The sequence below is a fragment of the Papio anubis genome, chromosome 20 (genome assembly GCF_008728515.1).
Source record: "Papio anubis isolate 15944 chromosome 20, Panubis1.0, whole genome shotgun sequence".
In the NCBI taxonomy this organism is placed as follows: domain Eukaryota; kingdom Metazoa; phylum Chordata; class Mammalia; order Primates; family Cercopithecidae; genus Papio; species Papio anubis.
Genome location: NC_044995.1, coordinates 41072630 through 41095975, shown reverse-complemented (window position 1 = coordinate 41095975; position 23346 = coordinate 41072630). Strand labels below are relative to the sequence as shown.

Sequence of the window (23346 nt, the reverse complement as noted above, 5' to 3'; positions counted from 1 at the left end):
GTCCTTTCCATCCGTCCGTCTGTCCTTCCTTCCTTCCTTCCTTCTTTCCTCCCCCTCCCTCCCTCCCTCCTTCCCTCCCTCCCGTCTGTCCCTTCCCTTCTTTCCTTGATGGAGTCTTGCTCTGTTGCCCAGGCTGGAGTGCAGTAGCATGATCTCAGCTCACTGCAACCTCCACCTCCCGGGTTCAAGCGATTCTTCTGCCTCAGCCTCCTGAGTAGCTGGGATTACAGGGGCGTGCCACCACACTTGGATAATTTTTGTATTTTTAGTAGAGACGGGGTTTTGCCATGTTGGCCAGGCTGGTCTCGAACTCCTGACCTCAAGTGATCCACCCACCTCGACCTCCCCAAAGTGCTGGGATTACAGGCGTGAGCCACTGCACCTGGCCAGGATATGTATTTTTCTTAAACAGCTCTATTGAGCCGGGCGCGGTGGCTCACGCCTGTAATCCCAGCACTTTGGGAGGCTGAGACGGGTGGATCATGAGGTCAGGAGATCAAGACCATCCTGGCTAACACGGTGAAACACCGTCTCTACTAAAAAATACAAAAAACTAGCCGGGCGAGGTGGCGGGCGCCTATAGTCCCAGCTACTCGGGAGGCTGAGGCAGGAGAATGGCGTGGACCCGGGAGGCGGAGCTTGCAGTGAGCTGAGATCCGGCCACTGCACTCCAGCCTGGGCGGCAGAGCGAGACTTCGTCTCAAAAAAAAAAAAAAAAAAAAAAAAAAACCGCTCTATTGAGTGGTAATTTACATTCCGCGAAATTGATCTATTTCAGAATTAATGGTCTTTAATCATTTTACAGCCCTTGTTTTTTTTTTTTTTTTTCACACAGAGTCTCATTCTATTGCCCAGGCTGGAGTGCAGTAGTGCAGTCGTGGCTCAGTACAACCTCAGTCTCCTGGGCTCATGCCATCCTCCTCTCTCAGCCTCTCTAGTAGCTGGGACCACGGGTATGGGCCACTACACCCAGCTAATTTTAGTTTACTTTAGTTTAGTTTTTATAGAGATGGGGTCTTACTGTCTTGTCCAGGCTTTTACATTTAATTTTAGTAAACGTCACCTTAGTCCACATGTGGAACATTTTCATCACCCCAGAAAGCTCCTTCCCCTCCATTGGCAGTCACCCCCTGTTCCCACATCCAGGTATCCACTGCTCCGTCTCCTGCTTCTGTAGATGTGACTTTTCTGGACATGAAACACATCGTATTTTGTCTTCAATAACTTTCCTTGTATTTTACCCATATGCATGTGGCATCGTGTTGATTTAAAACACATAGGAAGTGTGTTGATCTCCTGGGTATGGGGGAAATGTAACAAATACATACCAGGGAATGGGCCCCCTGGGAGTGCTAGGGGTGGGGCACAGCCTGCCAGAGGGAAAGGGTTCTGGTCACCATGACATTCCATGCAGACCCTCCTGAGCTCTTCAGACCTCAGGACTCTCCAAGACCAGAGCATTCCCCAGGGCCCAGCCGAGGTTGGTGCCTTTGCTGAGGTCACCCAAATTGCAAGACAGAGTTGCTCCACCACATGTGGTCACACTTCCTCCCCTCAATCCGGACGCGTGAGTAATTTCTGTCCCTTTCCCCCCTCACAGGGACTTCCTCCCCCGCGGTTCAGGAATCGTCACCCGGCGGCCTCTCATTCTGCAGCTCATCTTCTCAAAAACAGGTAAGGTGGGGTGGCCTGAGGTTCAGCAGGAAGTGGATGTGGATGTGTGGTGGCCAGGAGGAACTGGGGGCGGAGGGTGGAACTTGGGTCCTGGCCTGTCATTGGACATTGAATTCACATGGTCCACATGTGTGAGGAAGTTGAAAAACGGCTCAGTGAACACTTACACACCCACACTGCAAGCCCTCAGCTGTGACCAGAATGCCATTCCAGGTGCCATGTGTGCTTTCTTTTTTTTTTTTTTGACAGAGTCTTACTCTGTCACCCAGGCTGGAGTACAGTGATGCGATCTCGGCTCACTGCAACCTCCGCCTCCTGGGTTCCAGCGATTCTTCCGCCTCAGCCTCCCAAGTAGCTGGGATTACAGGCGTCCGCCACCATGACTGGCTAATTTTTTTGTATTTTTAGTAGAGACAGAGTTTCACCGTGTTGGCCAGGCTGGTCTTAAACTCCTGACCTCAAGTGATCCTCCCACCTCGGCCTCTCAAAGTGCTGGCATTACAGGCGTGAGCCACCGCACCGGCCCCATGTGTGCTTTCCATATGTCATAGATAAACCGATTTTGCTGAACCCTTTCAAAGTCAGTAGCAGACATGGTGACACATCCGTCCTTCACGCCCCAGTGCACCTCCCCGTGCAATAAAGACACCTGCCTACACAGTCCCAGAATCATACCCCAGAGAAGGAGTCATTCCTGCATGTCACCCACGTCCCAGTCCCTACTCAGCATGTCACCAGTTGTCCCCCAGATATCTGGCTGGTGTTACAGCTGCTCTGCTTAATCCCATCCTATACTCTTTTGTTATCTCTTCTTCTCTTTTCACTAAAGCAGCCTCCCCATAATCACTTTTTTTTTTTTTTAAAGAGACAGCATCTCACTCTGTTCCCCAGGCTGTGCAGTGGTATAGTCATAGCTCACTGCAGCCTCGATCTCCTGGGCCCAAGCAATCCTCCTGCCTCAGCCTCTTGGGTAGCTAGGACTACAGTTGCACACACCACTATACCCAACTGATTTTTTTTTTGTAGAGATGAGAGTCTCAGTATGTTACCCAGGCAGGTCTTGAACTCCTGGCCTCAAGCAATTGTCCTGCCTGAGCCTCCCACAGTGCTGGGATTATAGGCATGAACCATCGTGCCAGCCCTCCACCACTGCTTTTTATTTTTTATTTCATGTATTTATTTATTTATTTTGAGACGAAGTCTCGCTCTGTCAGCAGGCTGGAATGCAGTGGCGTGATCTCGGCTCACTGCAACCTCTGCCTCCTGGGTTCAAGCGATTCTCCTGCCTCAGCCTCCCGAGTAGCAGGGACTATAGGTGCGTGCCACCATGTCCGGCTAATTTTTGTAATTTTAGTAGAGATGGGGTTTCACCATGTTGGTCAGGCTGGTCTTGAACTCTTGACCTCGTGATCCGCCCACCTGGGGCTCCCAAAGTGCTGGGATTACAGGCGTGAGCCACCGCGCCCAGCCATTGCTTTTTTTTTTTTTTTTGAGACGGAGTCTCGGCCTCTGTCACCCAGTATATTGGAGTGCAGTGGCCAGATCTCAGCTCATCAGCCCCGGCCCCTGGTTCACTTATTCTCCTGCCTCTAGCATCCCGAGAAGAATTACAGCTCACACTGGCCTCGCTAGTTTTTGTAGTTTTAGTAGAGACGGGTTTCACCCGGGTTAGCCAGATGGTCTCGATCTTGACCTCGCGGATCCTACTTCCATCTCGGCCTCCCAAAGTGCTGGGATTACAGGCTTGAGCCACCGCGCCCGGCCTTACCATTGCTTTTTAATCAGACTTTGACTTTTAGGGAGACCCAGCTTGTTGAATATAGTATGACCTATGTGTGGATTTTTTCCTGTTCTTTCCCTCCCTGGTCTCAGTGTATTTCTATTCTTCCTACCTGAGGCTGACATGAGGTGTGTGTATATCCCAGCTGTAAACCCCTTGGGAAGGATCTTGGGATAGAGTGTTGGGCGTTCAACACTCAGTTTGTGTTGATGTCTCCTTGTGGCCCTTTTAAACACTCTCACACTGGGAAGGCAGCTGACACACACACACCCATTCTACAGATGGGGAAACTGAGGTTTAGCCAGGTTGCCTGCCTTTCCAGCGGGCCCCAGATCTGGGACTTGCATCCAGGCACATCTGACCTCAACGCTGGCTCTCAGCTTGGCCTCCCAAGCCTCCTCACTTTCATCCTCTGGTCCCGCCCAACCTGGCGAGAAGGCGTAGCTCCAGTGAGAGACAGCAGCCGATTGGCCCGCCACCTCCTCTTTATGAGCTCTGCCATTTTGTATGCCACCGATGGGCCAATGGGCTGCCACCTCTGGGTTCAGGCGTTCAATCAGCTGTGCCAGGAATGGGCAACCCCAGAGTCCTGAAAGTCACTGTGGAGATCAGTCTTGGTAGTTTTCTGTTTCCCATTGAGCAGGATGGGGGTCAGATGTGCAAACTGCATTTTTATTTTATTTTATTTTATTATTTTATTTATGTGTATATTTTTTTGAGACGGAGTGTCACTCTGTCACCCAAGCTGGAGTACAGTGGCGGGTGATCTCGGCTCACTGCAACCTCCGCCTTCCAGGTTCAAGCGATTCTTGTGCCTCAGCCTCCTGAGCAGCTGGGACTACAGCGCGAGCTACCACGCCCGGCTAATTTTTTGTGTTTTTAGTAAAGATGGAGTTTCACTGTGTTGGCCAGGCTGGTCTGGAACTCCTGAGCTCAAGTGATCTGCCCACCTCGGCCTCCCGAAGTGTGGGATTATAGGCGTGGATTATAGGCGTGAGCCACCAGGCCCGGCTGCAAACTGCATTTTTAATAAGTCCCTGGTGATGCTGCTAGTTCCTGGCCACACCACTGGGAGAGCCTGCCCTGCTTGGTTTAGGCTTGGAGCGGAGACTGCCCAGGTTCCCAACCCGGCTTCTAGGGAGGGACCGGCACTGTATTTCCTGTCTGGACAGTGATGACAATAACACCACCTTGTTAACCTTGAAGAACACGTTATTTAATACATGTCGGGGCGGAGGGGAGAGAAGCAGGCAGAGAGCCTTGGCCAGGAGGGAGCACAGAGCGCAGACCTGCCCAGTGCCTGACCCAGATGAACGATGGTGGGTTCCTGATGTCTGTCCCCACCTTACAGAGGAGGGAGCCGAGGCTTCCTGACCACTTGCCTTAGGGCACATGGGAACATTGTCTTTAAAGCCCACCCTTAAGCCAACTCTTGGGGGAATGTGGCCTTAGGCCAAGGTGTGACTTGACCAGATCCCTGTGGCTGTTGGTGGAAAAGGGACCACAGGGGCCAGTGCTGAGGCCCGTGCCCTGGAGGAGGCCAGGAGTAGGTGCTGGAAGGGGTGGGGGCAGGTGGGGGGTGGGTGTGGCAGCTGTGGTAGAGGTGGATACATAGTTGCATCCTGTTGGGCTGATTCAAAAGAGAGTTCCAGGGGTGTCCCACATGGGTGGGGTTCTTTCCTGCCTCCCAGCTTGCACCCCTCAGCCCCGCCTGATCATGGCATTTTCAGTCTCACTCTCCTTTGTTTGTTTGTTTGTTTGAGACAAGGTCCTGCTCTGTGGCCCAGGCTGGGGTGCAGTGGCACGATCTTGGCTCACTGCAGCCTCCACTTCCCAGGTTCAAGCAATTCTTCTGCCTCAGCCTCCCAAATAGCTGGGACTATATAGGCACATGCCACCCAGCCTGGCTAATTTTTGTATTTTTAGTAGAGACGGGGTTTTACCACATTGGCCAGGCTGGTCTTGAACTCCTGGCCTCAAGTGATCCTCCCATCTCAGCCTCCCAAAATGCTGGGATGACAGGGGTGAGCCCCTGCGCCCGGCCAGGCTCCAGTCTCTTATTGCTCCAAGTAGGTGCCCACTCGGTGCTAGGCCTTAGCTGATCTCCAGGGAGGCAGTGTGAGCACCTGGCGTGGCCCCAGCCCCCAAGCCCCAGCCTGTGAGTGTCTGTTGGATTCACCTTGGGATTGGGGACCTAGAGAGAACATTCTAGGTAGGGAAACAGCATTAGCAAAGCGGTGAGGGGAGGCAGTGAGGCTGGGGAGGGGCCAGAAGGCAGGAGGGACTGGGACTGGCAGGCATGTTGAGGATTTGGGCAGTGGGAGCTGGGGTGGCATGCATAATGTGGGGAGACCACTGGCCGCCATGTTCAGGAGGGACAGTCAGGGACCAGAATGCAAGCAGGGAGTGGGGATAGGGAGTGGCAGGGAGGCTGGCATGGCGCCAGGCAAGAGGCGATGGGGGCCTGGCCCTGGTGGTGCTGGCAGATGCCAGGCAGTCCAGACTATCTTCCAGGCGAGGCATTAAGCAGCATAGGCACCCCGGCTGGGGGAGGTGGGTGGGAGGTAGAACGCCCTACTAACAGGAGAGGAAAATGAACACATTGCAGGCATTGGTGATTGCTGGGCTGGCGGGGCCTTGTGGGGTATGCACCAGACCATGTGGTTCCTAGGGATTGGAAGCTGGCTCTCTGTGACCAAACTCAGAGCCAGGCTGCCACCCTTTACTGGCCCGGGACTTGGTAAAGTGACTTCCCTTTCTGTGCCTTGGTGGCTTCATCTATAAAATGGGGGTGATGGTGGCACTGCCGTCGTGGCCATGGCACCCCATTGGCTGTGGTATGGCTGTCTCTTTGTGAGGCCTGATGTCCAAAGACAGGGCCCCCGCGGCGCGGCCCGTGTTCCCCTCTGGTTCCCGCGATGCCCGGTGTGGCCCAGCTTGCCCTCATTCCAACCGTCTCCAGTGAACCATAACTTCTAGCCATAGAAGTTTAAACATTACTAAGACCATAGCCACCAGGAAGTTTGGTGGCCCGTAGGTGAACCCTGCCCTCATTGGGAAGCAGCCCTGTAAACTCTAGGTGCCCGGGACTGTTCCTGTGTGGAATGTGCAGTGAGGCCCTGTGAGCCACCCCTCCCACCGCCCTTGGCCTTGAACTGGCCTTTAGTGTGCTCACAGGAACCAGGGAAGAGATGTCAGGACCTGGCTCCAGGGCTTCCCACTGGCCTCAGAAGCAAATGGAGCCTCCTTCTCAAGGCCTTGTGGCCCTTGCCAGTCTCTGGGACCTCACCTCCTCCTGGTCCCCAGCCACTGCCGCCATCCATCTCCCTCCTGATTCTCAGGCCCAGCTTGCTGGTTCCCACTGCTGGGCCTCTGTGCTCACTGTGCTGCCCGCCTGGAATGCCCTGTCCCCTACGTGCCAGTGTCTCTGCTGCTCACCCCCACCTGGTCACTTGCCGCCTTCCTTCCCCGGCAGCACGAGTTATCTTGTTCTTGTTTTTTCTTAATGGTCTCTCTCTGCGCCAGCACACAAGGGCAGGCATGCCGATCGGCTCTGCCCAGCACAGGACCTGGCGCCGAGCGGGTGCTCCACAGGCACGGGCTGAGTGAGCGAGCTCAAAGGGCTGGTGCTGTGCCCCTTCTTGCCTAGTGGGTGGGAAGTGATGGGGGTTACTCTTCCAAGCTCCTTCCCTGGTGAGCCCGACCCATCACTCTGCCATTCCATCTGCAGCCTTGTATCTGGAGAGTTAATCAAGCTGGTGTGCGTCAGGCCAGGGCTGGCTGGGATGCCTGCTCAGGCTGTCACCTTCCCAGTGACAATGTGTCCTGGACCGGGAGATGTTTGCGTATTGTCTCGGATTAGAGAGAACTCGAGGGCTAAATGGGCATGGGAAGTGCTGTGTGCTGGGCCCACTTCTTGATCTGCTGAAGGCTCTGGAAGTCCTGCATGACTGGATCCTGCCTGTTGGCGTGGTAGCTAGGGTCTTCTGATGGTGGCTGATTCCCAAGTTGTTCCTCCCGGTCACGCCTGCCAATGCCAGGTTTGGGAAAGGCAGAGCTCCTCTCCTTGCCTTCAGGGCCAGCCTGGTCATTGTGTTCTTTGCTGGGGGAATAGTGAGAAGATCAGGGCAGAGCCCCAGTGTGCAAAGCACTGGGACCCTAGCTCAGCCCCTGCAGGTTCCCTGAGACTAACCTCTGAGCCGCCTGTGTGCTCCCGGTGGGATTTGATCGCAGTTGTATGGGAGCCCCGGCACTGGGTTCTGTGTCATTGCATTTTGGGGAAACTGAGGTGCCGAGAGAAGGGTAGGAACCCGGAGCTGGGCGTCGCTAGGCTGTGAAGCCACGAGGCACCCCGAAAACTCTCCTCCCTCGCTCCCTCTCCTCACCTCCCTCGCTCCCTCTCCTCACCTCCCCAAACCCTGCTGTCTTGTCTGTCGGGTTGAAGGCAGGTCTTCCCAGCTGGACCTGGGCGTTTCAAAATTCTTAAGCAGTGCCAGCGGGCACATGACCGCTGTGCTTTGAAGACAGGGAGGGCCATCCTCTGACCAAGGGCCATCGGTCACTCTGGGGCTCCACAAGCTCCTTTGAAACAGGAGGCTCCAAAGACCTCCGGGGTCACCAGGCCAGAGGTGACTGTGGCCTCTGGCAAGGGGCTGCTTCTTCATGTCCCAGGCCCCCTGACCCTGAGAAGGTGGCAGCTTGCACTTGTGGCTCCCTTGACACCTTCTCAAAGGGCCTGAGGTGCAGGGGATTGGCTGTTTAGCACAGTGGGGCCCCAGTTGGGGGTTCCTGGGAGTGACGTCCTCCTAGGTTAGAGCGCAGATTCTTTTTTCATGGATTTTAGTTAAGCAGCTGCTGTATACAAGATGCTAAGGGGAACTGTGGTTCACACGAAGTCCCTGCTCTCTCAGAGCTCCAGCTTCAGTAGCAGGACACAGGCTTGGAGGGAGGCAGAACCTCTCTGGAAAAACCCCCAAGTACAACCAGCGGGCCCATAGTTAGGTTAGGAGGCCCTGTGGTGGGCGAGGACGGCTGACTCCCTGGCCTTGGCAGTGTCATTGCGGGACGACTGCCCAGTTTAATCCTTTATTCCCGCTGTGCACCAGGCTGGGTCCCTCGGAGTCCCCAGGGCCTGATCACATGCCAGCTGTGAACCTCTCAGAGGGGGCCCGGGCTGACCCTCCTCCCGGGGAGCCCTCCCGGCTCAGGGTGCCGGGTGACAGTGGGGGTGTGTGTGGAGCTGTCAAAATGCTTTGCAGTTTGCCGAGGAACTGGAGGAACAGGCTTTGGTATGGAAATGCCCTGTCTGAGGAGGGTGGCTGTGGGGTGCAGCTTGATGGCAGGGACCAGGACAGGCAGAGCCAGGGCTGGTTCAGTGGCTTGGTGGCTGGGCCTCGGTTGCCGTGGACAAGTTGACAGGGAACTCAGTATTAAGGCTTCTGACTGATTCTTTGGGCCAGTGGATTGTTAAAAAAAAAAAAAAAAAAAAAAAAATCATCTCATCTCTAGCACTTGAGCACGTGCAGCACACCAGAGCCCCAGGCTAGGCCCTCTGCTCTATTTCTCTTTTTGTCGTTGTTTTGAGACAGGATCTCCGGTCTGCCTTTGTCATCCAGGCTGGAGTGCAGTGGTGTGATCACAGCTTACTGCAGCTTCAACCTCCTGGGCTCAAGCAATCCTCCCACCTCAGCCACCCAGGTAGCTGGAACTACAGGCTTGTGCCACCACGCCCAGCTAATTTTTAAATTTTTTTGTAGATGTCGGATCTTGCTATGTTGCCCAGGCTGGCCTCCAATGATTCTCCTACTTCAGCCTCCCAAAGTGCTGGAGTTACAGGCATGGGCCACTGCGCTCAGCCTGGTGGAAGCTTTTAAACCTCTATTGGGCTGGGCATGATGGCTCATGCCTGTAATCCCAGCACTTTGGGAGGCCACGGTGGGCAGATCACCTGAGGTCTAGAGTTCGGGACCAGCCTGGCCAACATGGTGAAACCTTGTCTTTACTAAAAATATACAAGTTAGCCGGGCGTGGTGGCATGTGCCTATAATCCCAGTTTCTTGGGAGGCCGAGGTACGAGAATTGCTTGAACCTGGGAGGCAGAGGTTGCAGTGAGCCGAGACTGCACCACTGCACTCCAGCTTCGGTGACAGAGTAAGACTCAGTCTCAAAACAAACAAACAAACAAAAAACCTCTGTTGACCTGGCATTCAGCATTTACTTCCACCGTGCCAAGGAGCCCTGTGAAGAAAGGCAGGCAGCGGGGGTGGACCTGGTCGGTGCCTGGGCCTTTTCTCTGGTGTGGTTCTGTTGCTCACTGACCCACTAGGGAAGAAACCCTGGTTTTCTGGCACCGGCTGTCCATATCCTCGCCCACATGGAGGGGCTGGCCGACAGCAGAAGGATCTAGGAGGAGAGATCACAAAGAACAGCCCCTGCCTTCTCTGATCCCCGGTTGGTTCCCAGCCTGCATATGACAACCGGGGAAGGTGCTGTGCTCCAAAGCCCAGCGTGTGGGTCTGGCCGCCTGGTTCCAGCCCCATCTCGGGGCTGCCCCTGATCACGCAGACTTGGGTCAGGCAGGTGGTCCTTCCCGGGCTCGTTTCCTGGTCGCTGCATTCAAGGATGGCCTGAGATTACAGGGGAACCTTTTGCAGGTCAGACACCTAGATTCAGCTTGCTGGGGGGAAGGAGAGGTTGTAAATGTCCCCTGAAGCCTGTGGCAGCTGGGCAGGCAGAACCTCCGTTTTCCCACCTAACATGCATGCCTGTGCCCTTGGGGACACAGCAATGACCAAGGCAGATGGGTGTCCCTTCCCTGGTGGCATGGACATTCAAGGCAAACCTCTCTATATTAGACTTCTCGCCCTGTGTCAGATGGTAGTAAGTGTTATGGGGAAACGAAGGCAGGGGAGGAGGGGGCTGGGTGGAGCAGTTGCTGTGGGGAGAGAGACCTGCAGGAGGTGGGTATCCTGTGTGACTTGAGAGAGTAGCTTGCCCTCTCTGGGCTCCTGCCTGTGTGTGCTGGGGGAAGGATGGCGCCCACTGCCCCTGGTGCTCTCTTTGCCGCATCATTCCTTGGGGCCTTCTGCCCACCAGCTGCTCAGACCGTAACTGTGCTGGCTCTGCTCTTCCTGTGCAGGTGTTGACTCTGAGTCCTCACACAGCCTGTTATGATGTACATTTTATAGACCAGTAGACTGAGACCTGGGCAGGCCCTCTGGCTACAGACTGAGCTCATTACTGCACACAGCGTGCTGCCTCCACATGCTGGGCTCTGGGGTGCTGCAGCCGCAGGTCCTGGTCCCATCAATAAAATCCAAAGTGAGCTGGCTCTGATGAGGAAGGGACCAAGATGCCCCACTCAGGGAGGTCTTCCCGGGAGAGGTGGTAGCCAGGCAGGCCCGGGAGTAGGAGGAGGTGGGGCTGGGCTTTGTGGACACCACACTTGGCGGCACAGAGGCCTGCTAGGGAGAGGGCGTGTGTCCTTGCCACCAGCCCATCTTCCATGCCATGTGCCCCTGCACTCTTTGAAAGGAGATGGTCTCTTTCGGGGCTGAGCTGGGGTCCTGGAGCCAGAAGAGAACTGAGATTTGCTGTGGGGGGTTGGGAGCTGTTCCATTTTTAGTGGCTGCTACAGGAAGAGCGGCTGAGTGTTTCCCCTTGTCCCTCCAGAAGGCTGGAGTGTAACTGTCCTTGGCAACCGGGTCAGCTGATAGCAGGGGTGGGGGTGGGGGTGGGGATCCTGAATCTTCCAGCAGACGTCCTCATTGCCCCTGATCTGGTGGCCAGTGTCTGTGCCGGACACGGTCCTCAGTCATCGGAGCCCACTGAGTCTCTGCCTGACCCTGCAGAGAGGTGAAGATACTTCTGGTGGCCTCACAAAGGCTGTCTGGCTTGGGAGCCCCTACCTGCAGCCAGAATTTCTGAGTTCCAATTCCCAGCTCCATCACGGAACTTGGCCCAAGGCCCTTAACCTCTCTGGGCCTGTTGTTTCATCTTTGAAATGGGGATCTCAGAGATGCCTACCTCTCAGGGGACTTGTGAGGTGCTATGGGATCACACGCAGGGCCCGGCCAGAGCACCGTAGTTTCTTTGGTAGCCATGATGGAACGGTGAACCTCCTCACACTCTTCTTTCTGCCTTGAAGATTCTAGACCCGGCTGGATGTTCATCTCCCTTTTTGCCTTTGCTTCAGGCAGTTTATGGCATGGCTGTGTTGTTCATGTTGCCAGGTCTCCTCCTGGTGGACGTTGACACCATTTTCGTTTTTTTACTGTTAAAAACGACAGGGCAGTGCACATCTTTGCATCTCTGTGGCAGGTCAGGTCTCTGACCTCTTTGCCAGTGTGACTTATTACCCCTTTCTTTTTTTCTCTTTTTCAGACAGTGTCTTGCTCTGTCGCCCAGGCTGGAATGCAGTGGTGTGGTCATAGATCATAGCTCACTGCAACCTCCAGCTCCTGGGCTCAAACAATCCTCCCACCTCAGCCTCATATTAGTCCATTTTCACACTGCTGATAAAGACATATTTGAGACTGGACAATTTATAAAATAAAGAGGTTTAGTGGAGTTACAGTTCCACACAGCTGGACTGGGGAAGCCTTACGATCATGGCGGAAGGCAAGGAGGAGCAAGTCACGTCTTATGTGGATGACAGATGACAAAGAGAGTGAGAGAGCTTCTGCAGGGAAACTCCCATTTTTAAAACCATCAGATCTCGTGAGACTTATTTGCTCTCACTAGAATAGCACAGGAAAGCCCCGCCCCCATGATTCAGTAATCTGCTGGGTCCCTCCCACAACACGAGGGAATTATGGGAGCTACAAGATGAGATTTGGGTGGGGACACAGAGCCAGACCATATCAGCCTCCCAAGTAGCTGGCACTACAGGTGCACGCCAACATGCCTGGCTAATTTTTTACATTTTTGTAGAGACGGGGTCTCACTGTGTCACCCAGGCCGGTCTTGAACTCCTGGGCTCGAGTGATCCACCCTCCTCAGCCTCCCACAGTGCTGGATAATAGGCGTGAGCCACTGTGCCCAGCCGTTTCCCCCTTATTTTTAGCATCACTACAGTAGCTGTGATCTCTGAGCTTTGGGGATTTCCCCTCCCCAACATTTTACTCTGAAAATTCGAACATCTGGAAACGTCAAGGCTTTGTACAGTGGACACCTGTGTGCTCGGCAGCCACCTTCCGTGATGAACATGCTTTATATTTGCTTTGTCCTGAATCTGTGATTTGGGACTGGATTTCTCTGGTTTCCTGGTGAGACCCACACTGCTTGTCAGTTACTTATCTTGTTCCCCTTCATCTCAGTCTCGCTGTGGCTTTCAGTTACCCCCAGGTCTTACATGCACTCAGGGTTATGCCCAGAAAGCATTTCTCCCGGGGAGTTTGTGTCTAGGTAGGGGACCCTCTTGAATAGCCGGTGGGAGAAGGAAAGACTCAAGACCAGCTCTGAGGGGTCGGCGGGGGTGCCCCTTCCCTATACCTTGTGGGCTCCTTGGGGAAGAAGGAGAAGTGAGTGCCATGGGAAATACCCCTGGGGATTTTGTGGAGCTGGAATGTGCTCGTGGACCATGATCCCACAAGGACTTAGGCATCGAATTCCCTTGACTGGGACTCACAGCAAGGGAGGCTCTGCAGCATCACCTTCATCAAATGGACTCACCCTCTCTGGGTGATGTATCCTGGCACTTCCTCTTCTGTTCATCAATCAATCAACAAATAAATGGCTGGGCATGGTGGCACAGGCCTGTAATCCCAGTGCTTTAGGAGGCTGAGGCAGGGGGATTGCTTGAGCCCAGGAGTTCAAGGCTGCAGCGATCTGTGATCACACCACTGCACGCCAGCCTGGGTGACACAGCGAGATCCTGCCTGTAAAAAACAAAACAAAGAAACCAAAGAAACTTTGGTCATTGGTCATGTCTACCTGTCGATTTTTTTTTTTTTTTTTTGGGATTCATAATATGTCGTGATGTATATTAATAGTTTGCAAAGTGCCACATGGGAATATAATCGTCAGGATCTGGAAAGGGGCTCAGTCTATTCAGTCTGTAGGAACCCCTGCCTGCCCCAAGACACTTGTCATGAGAATGAATCTCTCACTCCTAAATTCCTAGAGTGACAATGACTGGGTCATTATTTTCTTTTTTATTTTATTTTATTGGTGTTTGTTTGTTTGTTTGTTTGAGACGGAGTCTCGCTCTGTCACCCAGGCTGGAGTGCAGTGGCGGTCTCGGCTCACTGCAACCTCCACCTCCCGGGTTCAAGCAATTATCCTGCCTCAGCTTCTTGAGTAGGTGGGACTACAGGCGTGTGCCACCACGCCCGGCTAATTTTTTGTATTTTTAGTAGAGGCGGGGTTTCATCATGTTAGCCAGGATGGTCTGAGTCTCCTGACCGCGTGATCTGCCCGCTTCTGCCTCCCAAAGTGCTGGGATTACATGCGTGAGCCACCACGCCCGGCCTGGGTCATTACTTTCGTTCAACAAAGCATTCTCTCCGCCGCCCATGCGCGCCCTGCCCACAGCTCTTTCTCATTTTCAGCATCTCTCTTCCCTTCCCAGAATATGCCGAGTTTTTGCACTGCAAGTCTAAAAAGTTTACAGATTTTGATGAAGTCCGGCAGGAGATTGAAGCAGAGACCGACAGGGTGACGGGGACCAACAAAGGCATCTCCCCAGTGCCCATCAACCTTCGAGTCTACTCGCCACACGGTAGGCAGCACGGGTGGGGACCCATCACTGACTGTTTCCGGTCGTTCATGGTCGTTCATGTCGCCCATTCACAAACAGCTGATATTCACACGCACATAGCCCCCCGATCTGTATCTTCCCACTTGTGCGAGGTATGTAGTACCCAGACCTCTGTCTCAGCGTGAAGTTGTTTGGGAGAGGTGGGTGATTGCAGCTGTTTCCCCCTTTTACCAAGGGCAGCCACCACTTGCCTCAAGGCAGCCAGATCTCCTGCTGCCTCAAGGAGACCAGAACCAGACTTCTGTAAAATATCCTGATTTTTTTTTTTCTTTTGAGACAGAGTCTTGCTCTGTTGCCCAGGCCGGGGTGCAGTGGTGTGATCTCTGTTTGCTGCAACTTCCACCTCCCAGGTTCGAGCAGTTCTTGTGCCTCAGCCTCCCAAGTAGCTGGGATTACAGGCATGCGTCACTGCACCCAGCTAATTTTGTTTTTTTGAGATGGAGTCTCGCTCTGTCACCCAGACTGGATGGACTACAGTGGCATGATCTCAGCTCACTGCAGCCTCTGCCTCCCAGGTTCAAGCTACTCTCCTGCCTCAGCCTCCCAAGTAGCTGGGACTAGTGGTGACTGCCACCACGCCTGGCTAATTTTTTGTATTTTTAGTAGAGATGGGATTTCACCATATTGGCCACGCTTGTCTCGAACTCCTGACCTTGTGATCTGCCCACCTTGGCCTCCCAAAATGCTGGGATTATAGACGTGAGCCACCGCATCCGGCCAATTTTTTTTTTTTTTTTTTTTGGAGACAGAGTCTCACTCTGTCATCCAGGCTGGGGTGTAGTGGTGCGATGTCCGCTCAATGCAACCTTCACCTCCCGGGTTCAAGCGATTCTCTGGCCTCAGCCTCCCGAGTAGCTGGGATTACAAGTGTGTACCACCCTGCCTCGCTAATTTTTTTTTTTTTTTGTATTTTTAGTAGACACGAGGTTTCACCATGTTGCCCAGGCTGGTCTTGAACTCCTGAGCTCAGGCAATCCGCCCACCTCAGACTCCCAAAGTGCTAGGATTGCAGGTGTGAGCCACCACGCCCAGCCCACCCAGCTACTTTTTGTATTTTTAGTAGAGATGGGGTTTCGCCATGTTGGCCAGGCTGGTCTCGAACTCCCAACCTCAGGTGATCCGCCTGCATCCACCTTCCAAAGTGCTGGGAGCCACCTTGCCCGGCCAGATATCCTGATTTTAAAACTCTGCATTCAAACAGCAGCCCCAGGCCGTAGACATCCTCTAGCCCGGAGGCACAGATTGCTACCACTATGGGTTCCTTGTAAGTTTTAAAATTTGTTTTTCAATAAATGATGCCTGCATGTGGCTCATAATTCAAAAATTACTGAAAGGTATATCGCAAAAACCTACCTTGTCAACCAGTTTTGCACACATATTTTAGGTTCTTCAGATGACAATGCAAACCTGAGCTGGGTATGGTTTCACACACCTGTCATTCAAGCTACCTGAAAGGCTGAGTCAGGAGGAGGGTCGTGTGGGCCCAGGAGGTCGAGGTTGCAGTGAGCTATGATCACATCTGTGAATAGCTACTGCACTCCACCTGGGTAACATAGCAAGACCCTGTATCTTTAAAAAAAAAAAAGTGTAAGCAAAAAACATATGTAAGCAATTGTGATTGTATCTATGTATATATTGTGTATGTGTTTATCATTCCTTTTCCTTAAATTATTAGCATAACATAAAAATCATTTATGCTTTTTTTGAGATGGAGTTTCACTCTTATTGCCCAGGCTGGAGTACAATGGCACAATCTCAGCTCGCTGCAACCTCCATCTCCTGGGTTCAAGTGATTCTCCTGCCTCAGCCCCCCAAGTAGCTGGGGTTACAGACATGCGCCACCACACCCAGCCAATTTTGTATTTTTAGTAGAGACGGGGTTTCTCCATGTTGGTCAGGCTGGTCTTGAACTCCCGACCTCAGGTGATCCGCCCTCCTTGGCCTCCCAGAGTGCTGGGATTACAGTTGTGAGCCACCGCGCCCAGCCTATGCTTTTTTTTTTTTTTTTTGGTATGCCTCTCAGAATGTTTCTTTATTCTTTTTTTTTGAGACAGAGTTTCACATTGTTGGCCAAGCTGGAGTACAGTGGTGCGATCTTGGCTCACTTCTTCTCCTCCTGGGCTCAGGCGATCCTCTCGCCTTAGTCTCCTGAGTAGTTGGGACAACAGATGCACACCTTTGTGCCAGGCTAATTTTTTACATTTTTGGTAGAGATAGGGTTTCAACAACTTGCCCAGGCTGGTTTCGAACTTCTGAGCTCAAGCGATCTACCCATCATGGCTTCCCAAAGGGCTGGGATTACAGGCATGAGCCACCGTGCCCGACCTCATCCATTTGTCTTTTGATTTTGTTTTTTTGAGACAGTCTTGCTCTGTCGCACAGGCTGGAGTGCAGTGGTACGATCTCAGCTCTCTGCATCCTCCACCTTCTGGGTTCAAGTGATTCTCATGCCTCAGCCTCCCAAGTAGCTGGGAGTACAGGTGTGTGCTACCACGCCCGGCTAATTTTTGTGTATTTAGTACAGATGGGGTTTTGCCATGTTGGCCAGGCTGGTCTCGAACTCCTGGCCTCAAGTGATCAACCCACCTCGGCATCCCAAAGTGCTGGGATTACAGACATGACCCACCGTGCCCAGCCTCATGTGTTTGTCCATAATGGTTCTTTGGTATTGGCTGAATGGATGGGCTGAAATTTATTGAGTCCTTTAGATCTATTCCAGTCTGAACTGTCCTGATTTAGAACTGCGTCATTGAAATGGAGTAGGTAGAGGGTATCTGTAGGATGGGATCCTAGAAGGGGAGTTACTGGATCTAAGGTGTGGTTCAGGTGGAGTGTCAGGCGGCATCCTCAGGTCTGAGCCCTGCGCAGGAACTCTGGTAGTCAGCTGGGTGGCTGCGGGCCTGTTTATGCCTCCCCTCTCCTGGCTCTGAGTGCCTTTCCCTCTGGTTTCCCTCCCAGTGTTGAACTTGACCCTCATCGACCTCCCGGGTATCACCAAGGTGCCCGTGGGCGACCAGCCTCCAGACATCGAGTACCAGATCAAGGACATGATCCTACAGTTCATCAGCCGGGAGAGCAGCCTCATTCTGGCCGTCACGCCTGCCAACATGGACCTGGCCAATTCCGACGCCCTCAAGCTGGCCAAAGAGGTCGATCCCCAAGGTAACCCTGAGCCCAGGGCAGCAGTCCCCTCTTCCAGGTGCCTTGAGCATGGGACATGTCCAGCATCCTTGGTTTCAAGTCACTGGTGTTCTCTTCGATTCATGGCCACTTTAGGAAAAGGCCTCCTAGAACACAGCACTTCCTCCGAGAACCAGCAGTGCTGGTGGGCATCCCCTGGGAAGTCACTGTGTGGCAGTTGGACAGTCCTCCCTGGACATGGCAGTGCCCATGTTGCCAGGGTGGGAAGCTAGCCTGGGGCTGAAGGAAGGGTCCAGTACTTCATGGCCCAGAGGCGACCTCAGGTCCCGTCTAGCTGTTACTCTGCTCCCTGAGACACGGTCCCCTCTTAGTCAGAATGGGAACTTCAGTCCTCACCCGGATAGCTGATGTGAGGACTGTTAAACGTCTGGTCTTTGCATGGTGAGATCATCTATTTCCCTTCGAGTTGACGCCCCGGGGCCCCTCTAATCAGATCCCTCTACTGAACCCTCACTGCAGAATGTGAACAGGAAGGGGCCCCAGGGAGGGCACAGCTGTGGCCCCCTTGATGCCCAAGTTGGCACCCACCAGAGATCTTCACTCTGACTTCCATCTGTCCCCAGTGTCTCATGCACATGCCACACATAAAACACACACGGTCAGCACAGAGCCAGGCCGCAGCCCCCGTGGGGGCGGTTGACCTGCAGAGGTGAGGCTTTGCTAGGAGGACATCCTTGACTCTGGAATGACTTGTGGAGAGGTGGGATTGGACGGGATGGTTTCCAGAGTGGGATTTTAGCCATTCAGGCAAGAGGTGGCCCTGGAAACAGTCGCGTCAGGCTCAAATGTTACCTTGGGACTTTGCTGCCACTTGGAGAGTCCAGCATCAAAATCTGGCCCAGGAATCATGTTTCCATGAGGTTTCCCCAAGCCTGCAGCAGCAGAGGTTGTCCTTAATAACACAAGTGACAATAAAGGCCAGCATTTGCTGAGTATTTGCCATGTGCCAGGCTCACCCTTATGACCTCCCTGTGAGATCAGGGCTGTGACCATCTTCATTCAACACGTGAGAAACTGGGGTCCAGGCCTGTGATGTTCTGGCTTTCCCAGGTGATGTGACCTGGAAGTTTCACGGCCGAATGGACCCCAGGTGGCCTGCAGCTGCCAACGCTCTTTCCTGGTGGCAGCCTCTGACCTCTGACCTCTGACCTCTGGGCTCTTTCAGGCCTGCGGACCATCGGTGTCATCACCAAGCTTGACCTGATGGACGAGGGCACCGATGCCAGGGACGTCTTGGAGAACAAGTTGCTCCCGTTGAGAAGAGGTATGGCTTTGCGGGGACTGGGGAAGCAGGAGGATGGGTGGGGTCCTTATCGTTACTGAAACCGTGGCACCTGTTCTCTGCCTGCTTGGAAGTCACTGCTTCTCCATTTCACCGTAACTCCTTCTTTCTTTTCCCTTTGAGCATATGTATCTTTTTCTTCTGATTTGTATGCGTTCATTTTTCAAGTGCACAGTTAACACCTGCTGGTTTCTGGAACATTAGAAAACAAGTGTATAGAAAGAGGAAACTAAACTCACCCGCAGCCACACTTCCCCCAGACAGCCACTCGTGAATCTTCCGCAGCTCCCGGCTCCCCAGGGTTTATAACTGTAATTAATTTTTAAAATTACTTTCTATTATAACATCTCCTTTCCTTTTCCTTTTTTTTTTTTTTGAGATGGAGTTTTTGCCTTGTCACCCAGGCTGGAGTACAGGGGCACAATCTCAGCTCACTGCAACCTCCACCTCCTGAGTAGCTGGGATTACAGGCACTCGCCAGCACACCCAGCTAATTTTTGTGTTTTTAGTAGAGACGGGGTTTCGCCATGTTGACCAGGCTGGTCTCAAACTCCTGACCTCATGTGATCCACTTGCCTCGGCCTCCCAAAGTGCTGGGATTAAAGGCATGAGCCACTGTGCCTGGCCTTGTTTTGTGTTTTTTAAAAACCATTCCTGCCCTCTGGGATCTACTCTAAGCTGCAGGCATCTCCGGCCTTTCCCTTCATGCTTAGCCACAGTCACTTAGACCGTTTCTTTTACTCCTGGGTTTTCCACCTTGATGTCTGAGATAGATGTGGGGAAAAGTTCAGACCTTGGTTACCACCATCCCCCAGCACCGCTGAGACATTGAATGGTGAGGTGACCCCGGATCCCAGGAGAATGTGGTCAGGGCTAAATTCAAAACCCTGTTTGACTGTGAAGATCCGGGGCTGAGAAGTGAATCTGTGACTGGCTAAGGTTTGGGGAGGATTTGCTGGTGCTAAAGAGGAAAGCAGACCCTACCCAACCCCACACCCTACTACAGCCACCCTGACCCAGCTGCTCTTGGATACTGTTAGGCCTCCACCTTGGATCCTAAGGGGCTTCGGGGTCTGTGGGTACTAGCTGGGCTGAGGATTTGGTGATATGGGCCTCTTCCCCTTCCTCCTGACTCACTGATGTCCACGGCTGCCCTTCTCTGCCTTGCTTCCTGTTTCCAAGAACGAAGGCGCTTCCACTCTCAGCTCACTTGTAGGCCTGCTCCTGGTTTGTGACCTCAGGCTTCAGAAGCCCTCCCGCCGGACCCTTTTTCCTGGCGTACTAATGACTCACAACTCCTGCTGCTTTACGGGAACCCAGGCTAGGCGTGGTGGCTCATGCCTGTAACCCCAGGACTTTGGAAAGCACAGTTGGGAGGATGGCTTGAGGCCCAGAGTTTGAGACCAGCCTGGGCAACGCAGCAAGACCCCATCTCTCTCTTGAAAAATCATACAGGCTTGGCACAGTGGCTCATGCCTGTAATCCCAGCACTTTGGGAGACCAAGGCGGGTGGATCACCTGAGGTCAGGAGTTTGAGGCCAGCCTGACCAACATGATGAAACCCTGTCTCTACTAAAAATACAAAAAAGAATTAGCCGGGTGTGGTGGCGCACACCTATAATCCCAGCTACTGGAGAGGCTGAGACATGAGAATTGCTTGAACCTGGGAGGCGGAGGTTGTAGTGAGCTGAGATTGCGCCACTGTACTCCAGCCTGGGTGACAAAGTGAGACTCTGTCTCAAAAAAAAAAAAAAAAAAATCATCCGTAAAGCGATGGCACATGCTCAGGATCTCGCTACCGCAGGCTGGAGTCGATACGTTTTGAGCCCAGGAGTTCAAAGCTGCACAGATCGTGCTTACCTGCAATGCAGAATGGGCAACAGGGCGAGACTCTATCTCTTAAATAAGTAAATCAACCCAAATCCAAGCCAGAGTATTGGCCCCCAAGGTTTCCTTCTTCGGTGCTGTCACACAGCATGGCACTTTGCCCTCACAGGGATCTAGGTTGAGATCTTGGGTCTCCTACTGTGACCTCACCTTGGCATGTCTCCATTTCCCTCCTCCCTCTTGGATCTGAGAGAGATCTGGAGAGGATGAAGAGCAGTCACATCTCACAAGACCTTACAGGATAGATGACAGGCACCTCTCCCCTTCTCAAGAGAAAAGATGCACAACCCCACTGCAAAGAAAATGGAGCATAGGCCAGGCGCAGTGGCTCACACCTGTAATTCCAGCACTTTAGGAGGCCATGGCTGGCAGATCATGAGGTCAGGAGTTTGAGACCAGCATGGCTAACGTGGTGAAACCCTGTCTCTACTGGAAAAAAAAAAAATTAGCTGAGTGTGGTGACGCACGCCTGTAATCCCAGCTACTCAGGAGGCGGAGGTTGCAGTGAGCTGAGATTGCGCCACTGCACTCCAACCTGGGCAATGAGAGTAAAACTCTGTCTCAAAAAAAAAAACAAAAAAAAACCAACCTACGAAACAAAAACCTAGCCAGGAGTGGAATGACAGGCATTCCACTAGGATTCTTTACAACAGCATGCATTGAATTATCCAGCTTTTCTCCCCCATACGTTGAAGTGTTAACTTTCAGTTCTGCCTCCTTCTCGGTGTAGTTTTGGACTTTTCTTTCGGTTCCACTGATCTCTCTGGACATGAATACCCTGATGTACCCAATTGTTTAAAATATACTTGTTTGATAGTGGATTTTAGCTGTTCCCTATTGCTCTTGTTTTTAAGATGTTATTTCTCTTTGTTCTTTTGAGACAATGCCTTGCTCTGTTTCCCAGGCTGGAGTGTAGTGGGGTGATTACAGCTTGCTGCAACCTCGAACTCCCAGGCTCAGGTGATCCTCCCATCTCAGCCTCCCAGGTAGCTGGGACTATACACATGTGCTACCACGCCTCACTAATTTTTGTATATTTTTGTAGAGATGGGGTTTTGCCATGTTACCCAGGCTGGTCTCGAACTCTTGGGCTCAAGTGTTCCACCCACCTCAGCCTCCTGAAGTGTTGGAATTACAGGTGTGAGCCACCGCACCTGGCCTTGAGATTTTTTTTTTTTTTTTTTTTTTACTCAGAGTCTTGCTCTGTCGCCCAGGCTAGAGTGCAGTTGCATGATCTTGGCTCACTGCAACCTCCACCTGCTGGGTTCAAGCAATTCTCCTGCGTCAGCCTCCCGAGTCCCTGGGACTATAGTCAGGCGCCACCATGCATGGCTAATTTTTTGTATTTTTAGTAGAGATGGGGTTTCACCATGCTGGCCAGGGTGGCCTTGAACTCCTTACCTCATGATCCACCCGCCTCGGCCTCCCAAAATGATGGGATTACAGACTTGAGCCACCGTGCCCGGCCGAGATTTTTTTCTTACCTGTCTTTGAATCTCAGCTTGTAGATTTCATCTGCCCCAAAGCTTTTTTCTGTCCCTGCACACACAGGCTGGATGTGATCCCTCCTTCCTCCAAATACTTAACGTTGCTTTTTGCAGCTGCCATGTGCATTTGCATCCTCTGTGTTGTTTCCGAGTAACATGTTATGACATAGTCTGTGAGTGCCTTGTGGGACAGGATCCATCTCTATACTTGAATCTTGCCCATCCCCATGCCAGGTCCACTTGGCTCACCTAGCTTTGCCCCTGCCCTGACTGCCTCTCCCCACAGGCTACATTGGCGTGGTGAACCGCAGCCAGAAGGATATTGAGGGCAAGAAGGACATCCGTGCAGCGCTGGCAGCTGAGAGGAAGTTCTTCCTCTCCCACCCGGCCTACCGGCACATGGCTGACCGCATGGGCACACCACATCTGCAGAAGACGCTGAATCAGGTACTGCAAGGGTTTGCAGAGTAGTGTGCAGTGGCGTAGGCTGTGCACTGCACAATAGCTGCAGTCCTCACTGGCACTTGTTTCAGGCTACAGCAGCAGTTATTTTAGCAAAATAGGTTCAGTCCACATTTATTTGTGCTGTAATAAATGTACTTGGCCGGGTGCAGTGGCTCATGCCTGTAATCCCAGCACTTTGGGAGGCCAAGGCAGGAGGATCACTTGAGCCTAGGAGTTCGAGACCAGTCTAGGCAACATATGGAGATCCTATCTCTAGGAAAAATAGAAAAAAATAGCTAAGCATGGTGGCATATGCCTGTAGTCCCAGGTACTCAGGAGGCTGAGGCAGGAGGATCACTTGAGCCTGGAAAATCAAGACTTCAGTGAGCTATGTTCGTGCCACTGCATTCCAGCCTGGGCAATAGAGTGAGACCCTGTTTCAAAAAATTAAATAACTAAATAAAAGCAATGTACTTGATTTAGGGTCTGGTGAAAAGCAGATGTTCAGTGACTTGGTGCTGCTACTATTACAACCATCGCTGTTATTACCAATATTTTAATTACCATTGTAATTATTCAGTCATTTACCCAGAAGATTGTATGCATTGCGTGGGATTGGTGACGGGGTTAATAACGTTTTTATTTATTATTATTATTATTTTATTTATTTATTTTTTTTGAGACGGAGTCTGGCTCTGTCGTCCAGGCTGGAGTGTAGTGGCCGGATCTCAGCTCACTGCAAGCTCCGCCTCCCGGGTTTACACCATTCTCCTGCCTCAGCCTCCCGAGTAGCTGGGACTACAGGCGCCCGCCACCTCGCCCGGCTAGTTTT

At 52.6% G+C, this 23346-nt stretch overlaps 1 protein-coding gene across 13 annotated transcripts in view; it reads left to right on the top strand.

Moving 5' to 3' along the window:
* The window catches only part of DNM2 (dynamin 2), a 105887-nt gene that overhangs the window by 39810 nt on the left and 42731 nt on the right, over positions 1–23346 (top strand). For all 13 annotated transcript variants that reach the window (XM_017952194.2, XM_003914897.2, XM_009193488.3 and 10 more), the window contains exons 2-6: positions 1601–1674; positions 14025–14174; positions 17172–17375; positions 18580–18678; positions 22357–22517. In XM_017952194.2, the coding sequence (XP_017807683.1) occupies positions 1601–1674; positions 14025–14174; positions 17172–17375; positions 18580–18678; positions 22357–22517 (688 nt within the window). The remainder of the gene's footprint in view (positions 1–1600; positions 1675–14024; positions 14175–17171; positions 17376–18579; positions 18679–22356; positions 22518–23346) is intronic.